This window comes from Orbicella franksi, chromosome 11 (assembly GCF_964199315.1).
Source record: "Orbicella franksi chromosome 11, jaOrbFran1.1, whole genome shotgun sequence".
Taxonomy (NCBI): Eukaryota; Metazoa; Cnidaria; class Anthozoa; order Scleractinia; family Merulinidae; genus Orbicella; species Orbicella franksi.
In genome coordinates this window covers 17,026,380-17,047,767 of record NC_138155.1, presented here as the reverse complement: position 1 = coordinate 17,047,767, position 21,388 = coordinate 17,026,380, and the positions used below count along the sequence as shown (strand labels likewise).

General features: G+C 39.5%; 2 protein-coding genes across 2 annotated transcripts in view; one reads left to right on the top strand and one right to left on the bottom strand.

The window, feature by feature from the left end:
* Positions 1 to 1,550: 1,550 nt before the first annotated feature.
* LOC145503151 (peroxisome assembly protein 26-like) overlaps positions 1,551 to 21,388 on the top strand; it is a 22,542-nt gene continuing 2,704 nt past the window's right edge. Inside the window, exons 1-6 of the mRNA XM_081482617.1 lie at positions 1,551 to 2,110; positions 9,654 to 9,788; positions 14,429 to 14,639; positions 15,259 to 15,297; positions 15,923 to 15,992; positions 16,550 to 16,708. Of these exons, the coding sequence (XP_081338743.1) occupies positions 1,929 to 2,110; positions 9,654 to 9,788; positions 14,429 to 14,639; positions 15,259 to 15,297; positions 15,923 to 15,992; positions 16,550 to 16,708 (796 nt within the window). The 5' untranslated portion in view covers positions 1,551 to 1,928. The remainder of the gene's footprint in view (positions 2,111 to 9,653; positions 9,789 to 14,428; positions 14,640 to 15,258; positions 15,298 to 15,922; positions 15,993 to 16,549; positions 16,709 to 21,388) is intronic.
* LOC145503104 (uncharacterized) lies at positions 16,745 to 18,141 on the bottom strand. The gene has a single exon (XM_081482549.1). It carries the CDS (start codon positions 18,139 to 18,141, stop codon positions 17,041 to 17,043), a length of 1,101 nt encoding a protein of 366 aa, XP_081338675.1. The 3' UTR covers positions 16,745 to 17,040.

The following is a 21,388-nucleotide window of genomic DNA, read 5'->3' as shown; positions in this document are numbered from 1 at the left end:
CGTACCTAAAACTTCCAAGATGGCGAATGCGTTGCTACAGATTTCCGACTCTCTTCTCATTTGACTGAAGGATTTGTCACGGAAAATCGAGCACAGAATAAGGCGGAATATCATCAAGTATGGTATTTGTGCCCATTAGAAAATTAAGCAATGAAAATAGCGAGGAAATTCTGACAAATTAACACGCACGCGACTAACCGCGAGCGACACAGACACGATTACATCAACGGGAAGTTTATTTTGGCAACCTTGTAGCCCCATGTCCCTCGCCTTCCGCATAAACAAACTACGCTTCATGCACCAAGGAGAAAGTAGTCCACCCGGCTTGTCCAAATGGCTTATACTACAGTTACTACAGTTCTTAAAATGCGAAAACAAGGCGAGAGGCCTACAACTATCTTATGAGATTCGTCTTACGGTTGAGGTTTACGCGGTGCGTGTTCGTGTCCCTCGCACCATCACGAACCTTTCGCGAGCCTGCTCATTTGTCAGCGTTTCTCTTTGCTTCATTTTCCAATGCGTACGAAAACAATATTTGGTGATATTCAAGCTTATTCTGTGCTCGATTTCCCGTCAACAAAACCTCCACTAAACAGTCAAAGGAGAACACGAGAGTTGGAAATCTGCAACGCGTCTGCCATCTTGGAAGTTTGAGGTAAGCTAAATTTACTGATGAACTTGAATCGGTCCCATTGATAGTTCTGGGCTTTTTTAATTTTCATTTTCCCATTGATTTTATAGGGGGTCAGTAGGGGGGGTCAGTTGGGGGTCAGTAGGGGGTCAGTTGACCGGGGGTCAGTGTTTTGTCGAAACCCACATTTTTGGCCCCAAAGCATAGTTACTGAGCAAATTCGTTCGCTTGCAAAGCCTTACATCATACTGTAGTACATGGGAATAACTCAAGACAGATATTAAATACTTGCCAGTCTACAACGAGATATGCTTCATCAGTTACGACAGCTCTCATATTGCGTCTCACATCTTCACAATCCAATAACTTCTTTAATTTTCCAACAAATGCGTACGGGGGGTCATAAATTATTGGATACTTCGATTGCTTGATATCTTCAATTTCAACCTCGCTCAATGTCTCAGTATTCCGAACCATTAGACAGCTGACCTGCAAATGATTTTGCTTCACGGTCTGATCTCGCGTTAAAGGTGAAACAACGAAAATAAACGATTCAGTTAATGCATGCTAGGAGTCAAAAACAAAGGATAATAACTGAAAAATCAATGACTTGCCAAAGCAGGTAAAAAATTAGTGTCTTTCTTCAAAACAACAATGTCCCTTATCGCCTCTTTCTGTTCAACATGGAGGGAAACATTCTCTAGATTGATACCACTCAAGGCTTGACACAAGGATTCCTTGAATCCTGGCTCGACGGCCGCCATTGACAATCCCATACAGTATGTAGAGACACTACAACTGCATACATGATGACGGGAAGTCCTAGAATCTAGGACTGGATAATCTCGTTCCCAGAGCCTTCGTTACCTTGTCCAGCGGAACGGGAAACTGAAGACCCCTTCGGTTTTCCGTTCCGCTGGACAAGGGTAACGAAGGCTCTGGGAACGAGATTGAGGACTGGAAAATGGAAAATCCTATGTCTCGAGAAGTCTCCAGAGCGTCCTCCAGAGCACTTCGGTTCTCGTGCCAAGGCGCCGCCGGCTAAGAGGAGCGAAAAGGGCTATGGGGACGAGAATGAGCAGATTTCAAAATGGCGCTAGACTTCACTGAAAATGTTCCCCATAAGCCAATTCTAAACTTCTCGAAGGTCTTTAGCTCTCGTGGTCGATATTTCGGGAAGGAAGTTAGCGTTGATTTGTAGACCAAGGACTTGCCAATCAAGCTCAAGTTATCTGTCTCCAGAGTCTTTCTGATTCCTCGTGCCAGATTCCCCGCCGGCAGGTTTCTTGGGTTGTTGATGTGTTGTGGACTTTCGATGAATACCACGCAAAGACCTCTTTATGATGATTCCCAACTACTTTTTAAAGCGAAATCTTTTTTGGTTCTCCGTCGTTTTCGGGAAGCAGTCCAGGTCTGTTGTGAAGTCCTTGAACTTGCCTTGAAACAGAACGATGACACAAAAAACTCATCACGGGGCAGGTTTGAACTCTGATATTTCGCTTGAACTTTAAGCTTAATAGTAAATCATGAGGTTAAGCTTAATGGTTAAAGTCAACTTTGATTTCAGCTCAAATGGAAGGTTAAGTATATATCATAAGCTTTCAAGATTGAAAAATATATATCTACCACAGGATAGGGACTGGGATGCCCAGTTAGCGAGATTCATATCATAACAGGCCCTTTGCAGCTACGGGCCATCACGTAACCTTACTTTTCATAAAATTGTGTGCTATAACTCGAAAATATAAAAATGGCCAAGTTTGAGACCCTTGGCATTGAAGAATGAGATTTTACAGGATTTTATGATGGTTTGAATTTTTAAAAAATTTAGAAGATTTGCGAGGAAAAAGCTATTGGAGTGCAAGACCTTTCTCTCCAGCAACATTTCCATAGATATCCTCTAATTCAAACTGTCCTATAAACTTACTCATTAATACCAGGGGCCTCAAACTTTGCTATTTTTGTAGTTCGTATAGTGTGATTGTCGGGGTGAGGGTAGTTCTGAAAAGGACTGTTGTCGGTGACTGACATTTCGATGACCTGGGCAGAAGTCATCTTCAGGGTCAAGTGAATAGTGTTTGTCAGTCAATGATGTTATAAGTCTGGTCTGTTGAAAGTGATTGGTCAGTTTAGCCATGATGGTATTGGCTGAAAGACTTGTGTTAAGTTTGTCATCAGTCATTGGTCAGTTTCGATCGGTCTATTGTTAGTCAAATTCTTCGGTTTTAGGTCTGTCTATTGTTAGTCAAATTAAGTCGGTATGTTAGAAGTCCCCTTGTTGGTTTCGTTTCTGTTGTGGATAAGTCGTTTGTAAGGTGCCGGTAGTTGATGACATCTGTTAAGAGGCATTTGTTCTAAGTTAGTGTACCAGCTTTCCAGAGTCAGTCACTGAAAATAGTTTGTACTGCAGGTTAAGCACTGAGCAGAGTCTCAGTCAATGTGATGATGACTTCCGCTCAGGTTGTTGAAATGTTAGTCACCAGCAACAGTTCTTTTCAGAACTACCTCCACCCCAGATGATCACACTATATGAACTTCTGTAACTCCTGGGTTCAAAACATTTACATGTACTATGTTTGCTATTTTTTGATGTGCTCTTTCCCTTTCTGTGGGAGGCGCGGTGGCCTCATGGTTAGTGTGCTCGTCTCCGGATCGAGCGGTCCGGGTTCGAGCCCTTAACCCTGTGATGGACTAGCATCCCATCCAGTGGGGAGTAGAAATACTCCAAGTCGCTTCATGCTACAGAAACCGGGATAAGCTCTGGCCTGATGGGCCACTTGGCTCGCATGCAGACTTAACCTTACCTTTACTCTTTACTTTCCATTTCTGATGATCTTTAAGTTGTAGCCCATACAGTACTGACTGAAGTCATATGCACATCGGCCGAGACAAAACCTAGGGAATTGTGCGTTCTTCAATGACTATGTCTTCGTGCTTTTAATTGCCTTTGTTTGCTTCAGTATTTCCTTGTATTGTTCAGTGTTAGACCACAATACCCAAGAGATTTTTAGCGGAAACCTTACACACTGACCAGAATAAAATCTTCCGAAAATAACTGAAAATGTTTACAGTCTGCAGAAAGCTCTCAACGTTGTAAAAAGGTCTTAATTTGTTCGTAACATCAAAATATTGCATGGGATTTATTGGTCTGTAATGCACAATTTAAGGCTTGAGCTAAGAGTGCTGTCAGAGTAATGCTTTGATCGATTGCACGCCTTTCATCAATCTTGTTGTTGACAAATAGGCTTTTTTCCTATTTTATTGACAAGTAAAACTAAACTGAACATTCACCCTTTAAATTACATTCAAATACCTTTTATTTCCAGTATCCAAGTCGAGTTTCATTACTTTCCAATACATCTAAAGCGCTTGAACCAACCTGGGACTTGGGGCCACTTGCAGTCGCTAAGTGAAAGCGAATTATTTTCATAAGTGTTAAGTTTACATTTGATGTTGCCGGCATGGTATCGAGTGCTGTTGTAAAATTTTCCTAGAAGGAAAAAAAAATCAAGCACGAGGAAGGAAATATCCTACTTTTTCACTGACACAAAAAGAGCAGAGGACAGATATTAAATCTGTATAAATCGTGTCGCACCAGTGTATGTGAAACATATAAATAACATCTATTTATGGCTGGGTTAAAACTTTTTTCAATGAACAGAGAGTTCTTGGGTTGCATTTTTTCTGGCTAGAGAACTGTTTTCTATCAATTTCAGATAATGTAAACTTTGGCTAGGCTAGGTATGGATGGAATTAATTTTAGTTGGTTGAAAAGTCAACAAATGTAATTGAATTAAATGTGAAAGCCAGTGACAATTAACTGTTACCAGGGTTAACATTTCCCAAAGGAAAAGAGTGAGCAGTTGTTTATATGTAGGTCATGGAAGAGTGGTAATGTCAAACTATGTTAAATTAAGGGGTTTTTTCCTTGATGAAGCAAGGAAACAAAATGTTCAAAACGGTACAAAAATTCCAAGGAAGGATGATGTGAATGAAAATCCATAGAAAAACTGTTGCAAAGGAGTATCAATTTGTCGATAGCAGTCAGAACAAATACAGGTTGTACTCCAAAACTTCACCAGCAGAACTTCGATTCCATCGATCAAACACTCTAGGAAAACAATGAACTGAACTGTCACTTAAGTTGAATTAACCCACAATTAACCACTAAAGGCCGCTGCACACTAATCAATTTTTTGTTGGCCAACAAAAAATCTTCACTTGTCAGCTAGTGTGCGGTGAATTCAGACAAGTCCGCGACAAGATCAGGGCTTGGGTGATATCTGACAGTGCTAGATCTCAAAATGTCTTGTCAGGCCTTGTCGGCTAGTGGGCGGTGGAGCAAGACAGTCTGTCGGGGCTCGTGCACGCCTCAACCAATTAGGAAATGTCATGAGAATCTTGTCATTGGAGTAAGTGCAATGTTGATTTTGGATGACTTGGCCCCAAGCCTCAACACGGTTAGTCATGACAAAAAAACTCGGCTAGTGTGCGGCAAGCTGATGGCCTGACAAATTTTAACCCGATTTGACCCTGACAAAAAATCTGCAGTTCTATGACAAAAAATCGGCTAGTGTGCGGCAGCCTTCAAAGCAAACAGCGCCAGTGTTAGCAAGGAGTCCAGAGAAAAAGGAGAAAGCAAGTCAGCTTGATTTGATGTCATTCAGTCCTGTTCAATTAATTATAATGTCCCACGATAGCATAAGTGGAAAACACAATGAAACTTTCCGAGAAGAATTTGCGCGAGTTAGTGATTACAATAATTTTCTTTTTGACTTATTAAATTAGTAAGGCACTCGCGCTACGCTATCGATGCACGACCAAGCCTAGTTGTCTGTGGCTTTTCATGTTTCCTATTATTACTACGCTCTCTTTAAGTTGTAAATGTGAGAAAATTATTTATGAAAAGAAAAACAACAAGCAAACAGTACCCTATTAAATGTTATTGTGTTGCTCTTTTGTCCATTTGACCGAGGTAAAATTTAAACCTAGGTTTTTGTTCGTGAACCGCGTGGGTTTCGTTTGTGAAGCGCATGGTTTCATCTCGTTCCTTCCCCGTGCACTTCACGCGTTCTCCCCTTGCGGTTCACATGTTCTGATGTGCATGTGACTTCAGGCGGTAGTGTAAATATATAAAAAATGTTGCCAAAGATTTTGTCACATGACTTTGTCTATGAATTCTCCCAAAACTCTTGTCATGTTTTGACCAGCACCACTTTCTTTATTTCATAGCAAGCCTAAGTTTTCTGTGAGCAAATAGTCAACAAAGTGTAGCCCAGTTGACTATTACTTATAGAAAAAAAGGACAAGTAGTTCAACTGTTGTAGCAGACATTCTGAAGGATAACAGCACAAAACCCACAATTTGGGTATTTTTAAGCTTACGATTAAGAATAATTTTCAGATTCAAGAACAGCGCTCGTGAGGGTTGTCTATCTATACCCAGCCTGTTTTATGAAGCTTGAATAGGCATAGAAGTTTCTGTTTCTAGATTGCTACACCTCTATGCATTTATCACCAATTACTTTGTACTTCTCCTCTTGTGTGTATATATAAAACAATGGCATGTTACCATGGTTACCAACAGATTTGGTTTGTCGTAGAAGTTTTAATTCAACCCTACACCTAAACTCGTTCATTAACGATCGTTTCTACGTAATGAACTCTGTGGCTCTATGATCACACATGTCAAGATAATGAACTTTACAGCTCTACGACTCTACAATCACACATTTCTAGATAAACTCTATGGAATACATTTCCAGATATTTAACTCTACGGCGCTACGATCACACCCAAGTACAACAAAAACAATAACAGAGTTAGAAATTACGATGTTTTGCTAGAGTAAAACCAAAAGGATAGGGGTGCTGACTACTCAGGTTGTCGAATTAGCCATAATTTGCAACAGAGACTGTGGACAGGTACCTATAGTTACTTAAGTGTCACCACAAAGCTTACTAACTTTCCTTCAGTACGTTAGTATGTTAGTGCGACTGCATATTTTACTAACTTTCCTTCAGGACATTAATGCAACCATACCTCTTTCTTTCCTAGTTTTTGACACCAGACGAAGCTCAGGCCAGCGTAGCAGTAAAACCCTCCAGTCTCATTGTAGCATCAGCATTTAGATGATGCGGAATAAAAAAAAAAAACAGAGTCAGTGTTCTAATGGTTTCAATTATTTGCATTAGGAAACAAACATAAGAATAGATCTCGGAGGAGGCCAAAAGGGAAATATAATCTAGTAGCATGCTGAAGATGCACATCTTGTGTTGTTCCAGAAGACAGTAATTATCAATTGTTATCAATGTTTGCCAATCGCTGAAGAAATTGTGTCAGTTCGATTGTTATTGATTGCTGATATCAGTCGATAGCAATTGGCAATTGATATTGATTGGTGTTAATTGAATTGGTTGATTTCTGATAGACCTTTCCATTTTGATTGGCTATGCCTAGCATAAACTAGCAAAGAAAGAGGTAAAGCCCAAAATGTTTCTGTTATTTCTGTCCTTGTTATTTTCTTGATGATTGTAAATGATTTTGTTGATTTTGATTTCATTGATTTTCATCAATTGCTATCGGCAATTAATATCAATCTTTGATTGATATCAACTGCCAATATCAATCAATTAATATTGATTATCGGTTTATCGATTGACTACACCTGGTTTTCATGTAACAACATACTGATTAAGGAAAGTTAGTAGAATATTACCGTTGCTGTAACGTACTGAAGGAAACTTAAGTTAATTGTGTGGTTCCAGGAGATATCCATACCCCCCCCCCCCCCATGGAGGATCATGGAAATTCCAAGGGGTAGGGGGGTCTGAAAGAGGTAAATTTCCAAAGGGGAGGGGGGCTACTCAAAGAGTTTTCTTTCCAGTGGGTGTGAAATGCTGTTAAACTTCTCTTGGGTTGAATGAATACTATTGTACTTTCCCAATTGATTCAGGTAACCAAACTGACAGAAACGTTCCATCCATTGAAATGAACGTTAGATTCTTTGTCATATATTTTACATTTTTCTTCCGACGTTGTACGACATACGGCAATCTTAAGCATCGTCTTTGTTGGATGTCAAGTTGAACAGAATGCCAATGAAGAGGTGCAGCAATACATGAACAATGAAGCTGATGATATTTTATACTTTGAAGATCGTGCTGTATTTAGCTTAAATGCAGCTCAGATGCTTTTTCCAGCATTAATCATGCTGTCAGTTAAATGAGATGTGTACTTTGTTTATTTTGTTTGACACTCGTACAAAATTATTCCCCGTTTCGGTCTTGCCATAATGAGGTTATCACATATTTTCATCATTATCTTTGTAGTTAATAGTTTGCTAAGTGAGCAAAGTCGATTCAAAGCCATTTGTCTTGAACTATATGTAACCATGGACAGTGAGGGGCATTGGAGCAGTAGCCGGAATTTCATGTCATTTATAGAATGACTGAACAATGCGTGTTTCATGTATGAAATGTATGACAAATTAAAAAACTAAGGCTTAAAATGAATTTGTTATCATTTACAAACTACAGAGACAAAGCATATGACTTAATTGATGTATTCCTTTGATGAAAGAACAACAAAATGACATTTGGGAAACAGCTGTTTTGAAAAAAATGTTGCGTGACAACTTTACTGAGTGTGTAAAGTAATTTGATATGTTGTTTTGACCATGCATAATTAAAACTTTGACTGGGTTATTTGAATATATATGAATATAAAGATGAAAAAACTTATCAATCCCTCACTATAATGGGAGATGATAAACATGAAAGTGCATCAAGAATCTATGAAAAGAAAGAAAAGTGGAAGAGAACAGGCGTTAGAAATAGAAATTGTGTTTTTAGAGAACAGCAGCACGATGCAATTGTTGTTGACCCCTTAAATTGGGAAACAGCTGTTTTGAAAAAAATGTTGCATGACAACTTTACTGAGTGTGTAAAGTAATTTGATATGTTGTTTTGACCATGCATAAATTAAAACTTTGACTGGGTTATTTGAATGAGCTTTATGTACATTCCGAGATTCTTGTATGAAAACTTCTTTTAATTTAATGAAGAAAAAGTCAGGTGCTATGCCATTTGGGAGTGAAGCACTTCTAAGTCAGTTGTTTATTAATTCAAACGCCAGTTCAAACATTTTAACATGACATGAAGGAACGTGCCATGTCTGCCATCTACCGTGAAAAAGTATGTCTTCGTCTACAATGTAACTATAAACAGCTGCGGCTAAATTTTAGTACAATTAATGAGTTAAGTCTTGTTATTTATGGATATGGAATTTCCGAGGGGCAGGGGAGCTCAAGTAGAAAAATCATGGAAATTCCAGGGGGTGGGGGCAGTGCCATGAAGCCCCAAAAATGGAAAATCCAGGGGGGTGGGGGTGAAACAGGGAAAAACCCTCCGTGGGGGGTATGGATATTTTCTGGAACCACACATTAAGTACATGTATGTGGTTACACTAACTTACTGAGGGATAGTAAAATATGCAGTCAAACTAACATACTTATAAATAAAAGTAAGTAAAATATGTGGTCATATACTAACGTATGAAAGAAAAGCAAGGAAATTATGTGGTCATACTAACGTACTGAAGGACAGTACAGGTGTAGGTAAAATATGCAGTCGTACTAACGTGCTGAACAAAAGGAAGTAAAATATGTGGTCGTACTAACATATCACATTATAAACATTTCAAGCTCATCATTGTTAAATATTCTTGGGTAGATTATGGAACTATTACAAGATCTAAAACAAGGGAAAACAAGTGTTTCAGAACTGGGTGAAACCCTCACCAAAAATTCAATGGCAATTGTAGTGCATCAAAAACAGAAAAGCAGGCAGTGTTCTGACCTTTGGTTACAGCCACTCATTCTGATTCCCACTCACTTGTACTCTGAAATCTATAGACCCAGAAGAGGAACTGCTTGAAGTTTGTGGTTGTTCTGCTTGAAACTGTTACTTTTGTATCCTATTTATCTGTGTATGCTCACTAAATGTATCATATTTTTCTGATAGGGAATCTTCCAAGGATTTTGCAGTTATTGGAATACAAGCCTATGCAGAAAGAAATCAGTGTGGAGAAGCTGTTACATTTGCTAGTCAGATTTTTGGAAGCTCTGAAGGGTTTCCTGCTGAGGTGCTGGAACTATGGCAAGTTTACATTTTCAGTTTATTGATTTACAAAATTAATCAATTTAGGACCGTAATTATTGAATGTGGATGTACTTTTTACCCCTGAGAGGCATTACAGGTAAAGCGTATGAAAAAAGGAGAATTTCACAAAGCACTAATAGTGCTGCCTCCTCTGCAGGCTTTTCTAGATTTTGTGCTTATTATGATGTCCTACTGCACTGTGCTTGCTTCAAGTGAACACGGTGATACAGCTTGTAAGGGGTACTGAATGGTAATCTCTAGAAATTTGACTAAATTTTGTGAGATGTGTATTTTTTGACCTTGCAAGATGTGTACTGTTGACCTTGGCCAAGGTCTTCCCTCCTAACAATGACAATCATGTTTTCTTTGATCGCCTCCCTAACTTCAAGTGTGATGAAATTGTAATCACTGATTTTAATTTAGTATTAGACATTAGTGACGAAGAGATGAAAAATGGTATTGCCAGAACACACCAAAATGCTTTAAAAGTAGTGCAAAATGCAATAGAAAATCTGTAGCTATGTGATGTTTAGAAAATCCTTAATCCAGAAAGCAAGAGGTTTACATGTACCTGGAGGTAGAGACAACCAGATATTCATGCAGACCACGCTATGTAATTGTACTCATACAGACATCACTGCAGGTTTCAAAACTGATCACTCAATGATAACACTCAACCTATCTGTCCACTCAAACCCAAAGGGAAATGGTTTCTGGAAGCTAAACATGTCCCTTCTTTCTGACACCACCTTCGTTGAAAAAATAAAAGCAACAATACCAGAAACAGTTAATGAATATAAAGATAAAAAAACTTATCAATCCCTCACTATAATGGGAGATGATAAACATGAAAGTGCATCAAGAATCTATGAAAAGAAAGAAAAGTGGAAGAGAACAGGCGTTGGAAATAGAAATTGTGTTTTTAGAGAACAGCAGCACGATGCAATTGTTGTTGACCCCTTAAATCAAAATGCATCTGAGCATATTAAGGTCCTTAAAGAAGAACATGAAAAACATTATTGAATAACAAACCAAAGGAGCTATTCTTTTGTCAAAGTCAAAGTGGTATAATGAAGGTGAAGAGAAAACTAAATAGTCGCATCAGACAAAGACACTTTATCCAAATGCGAATCTTTTTATAAACATCTGGACACCTTGAAAATAGAAAACTCCACACACTTTAATTTTTTTCAGTAAGATAACAAGACTTTTTTAACCCTGAGGACCAATACAGTAAAAACCCACATAAAAGAACACATGTTTTGGGGTTTCAGGCTGATTTTGTTCTTCTATATCAGGTGTTTTCTGCAAAATCAGCCTGAAAATGTTCTTAAGGTGTTCTTAAAATTGTTTCTAAAAATTAAATACTGCATAGACTACCAACAGATGAAATCAATGTGAAAGCACAACATTTTAATTAATTAATGTATAGCACATACATGTATATTGATCTACTCAGTACTGTACTTAATACTGTACCCTAGTAGGTTATTCTAATCTAACTGGCAGCCAATTTTTTTATATAAGAACAATTTTCATCTTTCAGGCTGAATGCGTTCCTATGTATATGGTACTTTTTTGACCAAATTTCAGCCTGAGTGTTCTTAATCCACTTGTTCGTTTATGCGGGGTTTTACTGTAGTCTTGCAACAGTATCTTAACCGAAACAGAATGCGTGGAAGAAGCCTTGAAACCTATGGATTCTGACAAAAATATGCCTGGCACAGATGACCTTCAGGTTGAGTTCTATAGGGGAGTGGAATTTCTGTATTTAATATTTATTCTCAGCCCTTAATGTAGCCTTTCAACCTGGCTGCTTATCCATCACTCATGGGTATGGAATTGATGAACGTACTCCAAAAAAAGACACAGAGCCTTTTTTATATAAAAAACTGGCACCCAATCACCCTAGACTATAAAATTGCAGCGAAAACTATTGTGAACCATATTAACGCCGGGCTTCCAAAGCTTATAAACAATGATCATCTACAGGGTTTATGAAAGGAAGGCTCATCAGTGAAAATATACGACTTGTTGATGGCATCATGCAATACGCTGCATTGCATAGTGTAAGGTAAAAAGGTAAAGTCTGCATACGAGCCAAGTGGCCCATCAGGCCGGAGCTTATCCCGGTTTCTGTAGCATGAAGCGACCAGGAGTATTTCTACTCCCCCCTGGATGGGATGCTAGTCCATCGCAGGGTTACCCCCAGCATTAAGTTCGCCGGTACCCATTTATACACCTGGGTGGTGAGAGGCACTGTGAGAGTAAAGTGTCTTGCCCAAGAACACAACGCAATGTCCCTGGCCAGGGCTCAAACCCGGACTGCTCGATCCGGAGACAAACGCACTAACCATGAGGCCCCCGCACCTCCCTAAGGCATAGTGTACCAGGTGTATTACTTTTCATAGATTTCGAAAAAGCGTTTCATTCAATTAAATGGCTGTTCATTTTGGATACATAGCGCTTTTTTGGGTCTATCAATTATAAATTGGGTGAGAACTTTTTATTGCAGGATTGAAAGCTTTTTTCTCAACAATGGGTAGTCAAGTAATTTTTACAAGTCACCATGTTTATTTATTCTGGCAGTGGAGGTACTGGCCAAGGCAATTCAAAACAAGGCTCAAAATAACGGCTGGTCAATGGACAATGTCCGGCCAGAATGGTGACTTGACTGGCCAAAAACTTCACTTGCCGGTCATGTTGACTGGTCACATTATGTTGACACAGTCATGTTATTCATTTTTAAGGTTACACAATACCGTCATGGGTGCCCTTTAGAAAAAAAATTCGTACCAGCATTGTTTTTAAGGAAACTACCACAAACTATATATCAATAGAAAGGTTATAAACTGTAGAATTCAGAAAAAATATCCACTGTTTTGGCTGTGCCTTTGTTGAGAAGAAAGAAGCTGGAAAACAGAAAACCACCAACTGTCATTCAGCTGAATTAATCGGGTATCAAACGCAAGCAGTGATGTTTAAGAACTGCACAGTTTCAATCAGCAAGCATCAATTTCTCAAACTGTGTCAGGGTTTTCCTGTGTTCTTATTGGTTATCTTTTCATAGACCCATAAAGGTTTAGCATCAAATAATTTGCTGACCTTGTTGCGTTCACGCCTGTCACAAGAGAAATATCTACGAGATAAAAAATTGCCGATGCCCTGTTGCTCCTGTTATTGCGGTTTGGAGAGTCGTAAACATGTCAAGCCTTTGCTCAGATGTATGTGAACAAAATATGCTGCCAGCCAATGAAATCATGGTACCCCTATTGTTCACAGTGAGCAAAATGATTTTCATACGAATTCCAAGGAAATAATAGTGTAACAGTCACCTTCTCCTTGTTGCACTTCAGCATGCATTTATAGAGCTGTCTTCACTACTTGTGTTCAATGGGGAAAAACAATTAGAGAAATAAGCAGGGTAAGAGTACAGTTATGAGTACGCACAATCTCTTGCTGCTGTTTGTCAAAGTTTTCTTGTCTTCGAGAAATTGCGCTTTTGTCTTCTTCTTAGGTCCTGGCTTTGATTTTTTTCACTGTCCAAGGACTTTCCTCTTTCTTTTTTTAGCATGTTTTGTGACCTCAATGTGGAGTGATATGTAGCATGGAAGAACAAATTAATTCGAAATAGCGAAAAAGCGTGAAAACAAAGAAAAATGCTAATGAGGCCCTTGTAATAAGAGCTACAACAGGAAGCTGTCTTGCACAAAAAGTCGACGCGCTATGAGGATTATGATACCTAGCTGTTTTATTAACTTTTGTTAAAAAACTTTTTTTTTCTAAATAACTCGTGCACGTTATAAGATTTTGCTTTCATTTTCTGGGAGGGGTTTTTCATTCTCACTGTCTACTGAGGTTTGGAGATCGCTTGGCACATACTTATGCTCGTAAAAGTGATCTCACTACAAAGTGCATGGTTTGTTCTAAAATGTTAGCAATTTTTAGCAGGCCCTAGTTTGATCAGTTTGAGGCCTGGTTTGGTGTGGGTAATTGCTATCCCTTGATTCAACACTTTTTTTTGTGCAATGAAGGAACAAAATTGTCTGTAATAACTCAAGTCCTAAGGACAGAAACATCAATATCAGAATAGCCCTCCACTCAATAGCCAAAATGATCATTCTAAAGCGATTGTGGTCTCTCTAGGAATATCAAGCCTCAAGAAAAAGTCTCTGTCAATAAAAGAAAAATGCTATATTTTACAAATAGTTATTAAGAGATGTGGTTTACAAATTCAGTTGCTGTCAGTGTAATTTTGTCTATTATATAGGCACACAGATAGAGCCTTGGCAACAGCCTAGAACACAATAGCCTGATGGCAGCTCCTGTTGGTAACAATAATTCTATGATTGGGCAACTGCCAAACAATTTGGCCAGGGCATATAATAAATCATGCCTTCACTGTGGACAAGTCTGTGTCAAACACCATTTTAGACTTATTTTACTGATGTCCATCCATGACTACAATTTTGGCATTTCTTGTTTAACTGTAGCATGTAATTCAACAATATTGTAATAAACTGTTCCCATCATTTTTTATTTAGCAACTTCCCCAATCAGTTGTTTTGCGCTTTCCATCTGATGTGTGTATAAAAGTTTCAATTATTTAAAACATGTAACTTTCATACCCATGACAGTATTTACATGCTTCTGAAAGCATCCAAGTATGATGAGGCTGCTGAACTTGCAGAGAAATGGCTGGAATGCGAAGAAAACTTCTCCCTGGAACTTAAATACTGTCAAATAGCAGGGTGTTATATCAAGCATATTCTGTTTCCTCAAGGATTGTTTGAAAACATTCAACGATTTCTAAGGAGAAATCAAGTTCTAACTCCTGAGCAAAGAGAGGTAAGAGACTATTATAGCTGTGTAATTAGTATAGGAAAAAGCATGGTTTCTGGGGGTATTTGGGATGAATGCTGCAATTGGTACTGTATTTCAAAATTCACCAAAATCTCACAAGCCGCAAAGCGGCAAGTGATACTTGGGGAGTTTTGAAATATCACAAGCCAGTATTGATATTTAATTTTACATGTAAGTGCATGTATTTTAAATTTGGCTCAAATACTACTTGTCTTAGCCAATCACATTGCAGAAATTTCTCAGCCTGTAGTATAAAGTAAGGTACATGTAAGTTATTATAAGATCTGTATACAAGGAGTCCCTGCCAGGATAAATCCTCACAAGTAGCTTAGCCCTAAAAGCCACAAATAGGAAATACTGTAAGAAGCAACAATTTTTAGCAATTTTCCATAATTTAAGATGAAATGAAATTGATCAATTTATGATTTCCTTTTGTTTGGTGAAACAGCACTTGACGACTCTTAATAATTTGGAGGATTTGAGAAGTGGGAGGGTTTGCGTCATAATAAAGTCAACTTTTACCTTGTTTCTGACAAGGGGCCTGCAATCACAAGTATGGAACTTTAAAATGTTCTCATAAACAATTTAACTGTTTCCATTCCAGATATTGCTCCATTTTGCAAGACCTCGTGGCAAAGAGAAGGTATTATTTTAAGACATTATCAATATATAAATGTGCAAAATATAAAACTTAAATTTCCAGTCTTTATAGAATGGTTATGCACTGTCATCAGTCCTTTAAAATCAGATTGTAGCAGTTTGATCGTTTTGACTAAACTTCCAGTCAGTTGTTGTTTACAAAAATTATGCTACTAATGCTGACCTTATATGTGCCTAAGTGTGTTTGCTGGCAAATGCCTTTAACAGACACTGCAAAACGAGGTGATCACAAGGTATAGCCAAGCATGTCTTGTAGAGTGCATGATGTTCAATCACTGTGAACAGGGTGACAAACTTGGGCTGTTAGTTTTGTATGTGGCTGATTTTTCATTGGGATCATGACTGGAGACAATAGCTGTACTAAATTATGAATAAATTTTTTTTCCTCTTGAAGTTCAGTTGGAGGATATAATTTTTAAGTTAAGTGAATTCTATTGCTTCTTCTCTGCTAAGATTGACTTCATTAATGCAACTACAGATCTAGAGTCAATGTAAAGGACAAGGCTAATATGCCTTGAAGTATTAGCCTGGACAATCAAATACCCTTCACAAAAACTTGAACATTACAAACTATTATGACATTCCATACTTTGACTTCCTCTTTTCAGGTGGAGAGCTGTGCTAGCTCAGTTGTCAATACTTCAAGTAAAGTAACCGTGCCTCCCAGACTACAGCATGGTAATTATAGTTTCAAGATGTAGAAAACGTAAGATTTAAAAGTGATCTTATCCAGAGGGTACTCACACTTAAGTAGGGGTGGATTGGCTGTGTTTTCTTACTGTGGGAATATGTACAATATGTCTCAGACCTTCTAAAGTAATGGTAGACCATAGCATTTCATATTTTCTACATAGAGAGTTTACTATTAACAAATAAATCAATCTCATAAGTATTGAAATGACAGTCTCAAAAATGTTATCTAGAACAGACACATGTAGACCTGATAGCTAAGTCATCCAAGTATTTAAAGGGTTCACTCAATCAAGAGTACTAGTATAGAAAAGGGTTCAGTGCAGCATTTGTACTGTAGGTACATGAAAGTGAAAAGGGTACCATTTTCTTTTAATTTTGTATGGACAGTATGCAAAAAGGTTCACTTTTCTGTGTTGAGAGTGTTTTATAAAAGATTTCAGTTTGAACCTTGTGGCTTCCCTAGCCTAATACATGTGCTATACTGATATTTGTTGCTTGTTCCTGTTACTCAAATGATAGGAAGTGTGTCAATCACTTTACAGGTGCTGCTCATGGAGTTATCTTGAGAGTGATAGCAGTTTTAAGAAAGCTTCAGAGCTTATACAGTACTATCTCCTGCCAACAGAAAACAAAGACTCTTCTTAGAATAGTTATCCTATTCTTTTTCGTTTACTCCTTCCTTACAGCTACTGGCTATCAAGGTATAACTATTTGAACAATTCTTATTCTTCCTAATATCTGTTGATACTGCTTGAGCTGATGGAATTTAAACTGCACGCACTAGTAACATATGGCTGCGGTTTACTGCCTCTGCATCCAACAGATACACCCGTAATGCTCATACTTTGAACAGATTGAATCTGGTGAAGTTGTGTTTGTAGGAATTCTTTGGTAATTGTTTAAAGCTATAATAAAGTGTATTATCGTTTGTCTCACGATGTAGTCACTTGAGATGTAGATTGCGACGTTTCGACTGCTTACTGTTAGTCTTCTTCAGGCGATAAGGTCGACTGATTGCACGGTATCATTTATATCACAAAGGTCGGCTGTGATTGGTGCATTTCGATCCTATTGTTCCATTATTCTGGCGAGTAGCTGTTCCCTCAGTGGTCCGCTGTTGTACCGTTCTCCTGTTGTTGTGTTTCTTGATTGTGGGTATCCATGCTTCAGGAATTTCGATTCCACTATCCCTGTTGATGTTGTTAGGGTGAAGTCTTATGTGAATAGCTTCCTTGACCCTATGTGTGTACCAGTGAGGATCTCGATCAATAAACTTGACCTCATTCCAGATAGGATAGTGGCCGGTCTCGTGGGTGTGTTCAGAAACGGCGGAGGTCTGGTTTCGGGCGAGTCGTATATCCCTGTCGTGTTCTTTGATCCTCTCCTGCATAGATCTCCCTGTTTCCCCGATGTAGACTTTGCCGCACTCACAGGGAATCCTGTAGACAACACCATCTTGTTTAGCCGGGTTGACGGTGTCCTTTGGTCGCACTAAGTGTGACCGAAGTGTCGTGTCGGACTTAAAGACGGTGCGAATGCCTTGTTGTTCTAGGCAGCGGCGGAGAGACTCCGAAACTCCTTGGACATAAGGTAAAACGGCGGTGGATTTAAATTCCGCGACAGGCTCTCTTCTTGGGGTTGTTTGTGCCTTTGTGATCTTCTGTACAAAAGAGGAGGGATATCCGTTAGAAACAAGTACAGATGACAGATGTTTCTTCTCTCCAGCGATTACTGATGGTTTGGTGACGAGACATTTAGCCCAGTCGTACAGACACTTCACAATACCGCGCTTTACTGAACGAGGGTGGTGTGAATCATAGGCTAGGTACTGATCAGTATGTGTTGGTTTCCTGTAGACACTGGTGGTAAGGCGGCCATCAGGTTCTCTGTAAACTGACGTGTCAAGAAAGGCGATCTTGTTGTTGTTCTCGATCTCCATGGTGAAACGGATTGATGGTTGTTGACTGTTCAGGTGTTGCAGGAAGACGTCAACTCTATCCCGATCCAGAATGGTGAAAGTATCATCTACGTAGCGTTTCCAGATCTTAGGCTTGCAAGGTGCGGACTCTATTGCTTGTTCTTCAAATATCTCCATGTAGAGATTAGCAATAACCGCGGATACAGGGCTCCCCATGGCTGTGCCGTCTCGTCTCGTCTCGATCCGTTGTACTGGAAGTACGTAGATCTTAATACGAAATTCAAGAGGTCCGCGATTTGAACTGGTGTAAGTGTCGTGCGGTCAGCCAGGCCTGCGTCGTTCTCCATTTTTTGTAGCGCGGCTTGCACGGCGCCCTCGATCGGTACGTTGGTAAACAGTGACTCTACGTCGAAAGACACCATGATCTCGTGGTCCTAGATCTCTTCACTGGTGATGGTGGAGGCGAAGTCAGTTGAGATCAGCCACCGAGATCATGGCCAAAATTGAGTCAGCAGTCAGGCCACTAGATGCGGAGCGAGCAGACACAGTCAGGAGATCCGTCAACACCATCCTTCAACAGGCACAACCACCCACGCCCAACATCACGAAGGAACAGCAGGAGGCTCTTAAAAGCTTAAAAGAGGACAACTCAATCATGGTCCTTCCGGCCGACAAAGGACGCGCTAGCGTAATCCTGGACGCTGACACATACCACACAAAAATGTCAGCACTAATTGATTCCGGACCGTACCAGCTGCTCAACAAAGATCCGACAGACCGCTTGACCCGGAAGCTATCTGAGAAGCTGCTAACCCTGAAACGGAGTGGACACATATCAGAGGCGGTTTATAATAAGATCAGACCTCGACACAAACAACCACCTAGGATCTATGGTTTGCCGAAGATCCACAAGGCCGACACACCGCTTAGGCCAATTGTGTCGTGTGTCAACACCTTTGCATACGACCTGTCTGCTTTCTTGGCTAACATATTATCTCCTCTTGCAGGTAACTCGAACTTCACAGTGAAGAACTCAACTGACTTCGCTTCCACCATCACCAGTGAAGAGATCCAGGACCACGAGATCATGGTGTCTTTCAACGTAGAGTCACTGTTTACCAATGTACCGATCGAGGGCGCCGTACAAGCCGCGCTACAAAAAATGGAGAACGACGCAGGCCTGGCTGACCGCACGACACTTACACCAGTTCAAATCGCGGACCTCTTGAATTTCGTATTAAGATCTACGTACTTCCAGTACAACGGATCGATTTACGAACAACGAGACGGCACAGCCATGGGGAGCCCTGTATCCGTGGTTATTGCTAATCTCTACATGGAGATATTTGAAGAACAAGCAATAGAGTCCGCACCTTGCAAGCCTAAGATCTGGAAACGCTACGTAGATGATACTTTCACCATCCTGGATCGGGATAGAGTTGACGTCTTCCTGCAACACCTGAACAGTCAACAACCATCAATCCGTTTCACCACGGAGATCGAGAACAACAACAAGATCGCCTTTCTCGACACGTCAGTTTACAGAGAACCAGATGGCCACCTTACCACCAGTGTCTACAGGAAACCAACACATACTGATCAGTACCTAGCGTATGATTCACACCACCCTCGTTCAGTAAAGCGCGGTATTGTGAAATGTCTGTATGACTGGGCTAAACGTCTCGTCACCAAACCATCAGTAATCGCTGGAGAGAAGAAACATCTGTCATCTGTACTTGTTTCTAACGGATATCCCTCCTCTTTTGTACAGAAGATCACAAAGGCACAAACAACCCCAAGAAGAGAGCCTGTCGCGGAATTTAAATCCACCGCCGTTTTACCTTATGTCCAAGGAGTTTCGGAGTCTCTCCGCCGCTGCCTAGAACAACAAGGCATTCGCACCGTCTTTAAGTCCGACACGACACTTCGGTCACACTTAGTGCGACTAAAGGACACTGTCAACCCGGCTAAACAAGATGGTGTTGTCTACAGGATTCCCTGTGAGTGCGGCAAAGTCTACATCGGGGAAACAGGGAGATCTATGCAGGAGAGGATCAAAGAACACGATAGGGATATACGACTCGCCCGAAACCAGACCTCCGCTGTTTCTGAACACACCCACGAGACCGGCCACTATCCTATCTGGAATGAGGTCAAGTTTATTGATCGAGATCCTCACTGGTACACACGTAGGGTCAAGGAAGCTATTCACATAAGACTTCACCCTAACAACATCAACAGGGATAGTGGAATCGAAATTCCTGAAGCATGGATACCCACAATCAAGAAACACAACAACAGGAGAACGGTACAACAGCGGACCACTGAGGGAACAGCTACTCGCCGGAATAATGGAACAATAGGAGGATCGAAATGCACCAATCACAGCCGACCTTTGTGATATAAATGATACCGTGCAATCAGTCGACCTTATCGCCTGAAGAAGACTAGCAGTAAGCAGTCGAAACGTCGCGATCTACATCTCAAGTGACTACATCATGAGACAAACGATAATACACTTTATTATTGCATCTACCACGATGAATAACAACAACCTTTTCCTCGACATTGTTTAAAGCTGTCATCTATAAGTTTTAATGACATTTTTGTTATACATTTATGTATTCCTTTTAACTGAAATACTCAACAAAGTAGTCCCAAAGTTGTATTGGGTCCCCAGTTAGCAACTAGATGTAATGAAAGTGATGAATGTGTGTATGTATTTCAGTCAGAGAAATGTCCAGGATTACATGCTATGAGGTGCATTCTATTTATGATTAGCATCACAAACTGGCCTTATACCCGAAAAGTCACTAAAACACACATAATTCTGTTAAATATGAAGTCACTAACACACACATAAGTCTGTTAAATATGAAGTGAGTAAAACACACATAATTCTGTCAAATATGAAGTCACTAACACACTTATTATTCTGTCAAATATAAGGTCACTAACACATATAATTCTGTCAAATATAAAGTCACTAACACACACATAATTCTGTTAAATATGAAGTCACTAAAACACACATAATTCTGTCAAATATGAAGTCCTTATAATTAAGACAAACAATTCTGTCAAATATGAAGTCACTAAAACACACACAATTCTGTAAAATATGAAGTCACTCAAACACAATTTGGTTAAATATAAAGTCACTAAAACATACATAATTCTGTTAAATATGAAGTCACTAAAACACACACAATTCTGTCAAATATGAAGTCACTAGAACACATATAATTCTGTCAAATATAAAGTCACTAACACACACATAATTCTGTTAAATATGAAGTCACTAAAACACACACAATTCTGTCAAATATGAAGTCACTAAAACACATATAATTCTGTTAAATACAAAGTCAGTAACACACATATAATTCTGTCAAATATAAAGTCACTAACATGCACATAATTTTGTCAAATATCAAGTCACTAAAACACACCTAATTCTGTC

Excerpts from the sequence above, each read along its gene's own strand:
- LOC145503104 (XM_081482549.1), bottom strand. The coding sequence starts at position 18,141 with ATGGGGAGCCCTGTATCCGCGGTTATTGCTAATCTCTACATGGAGATA.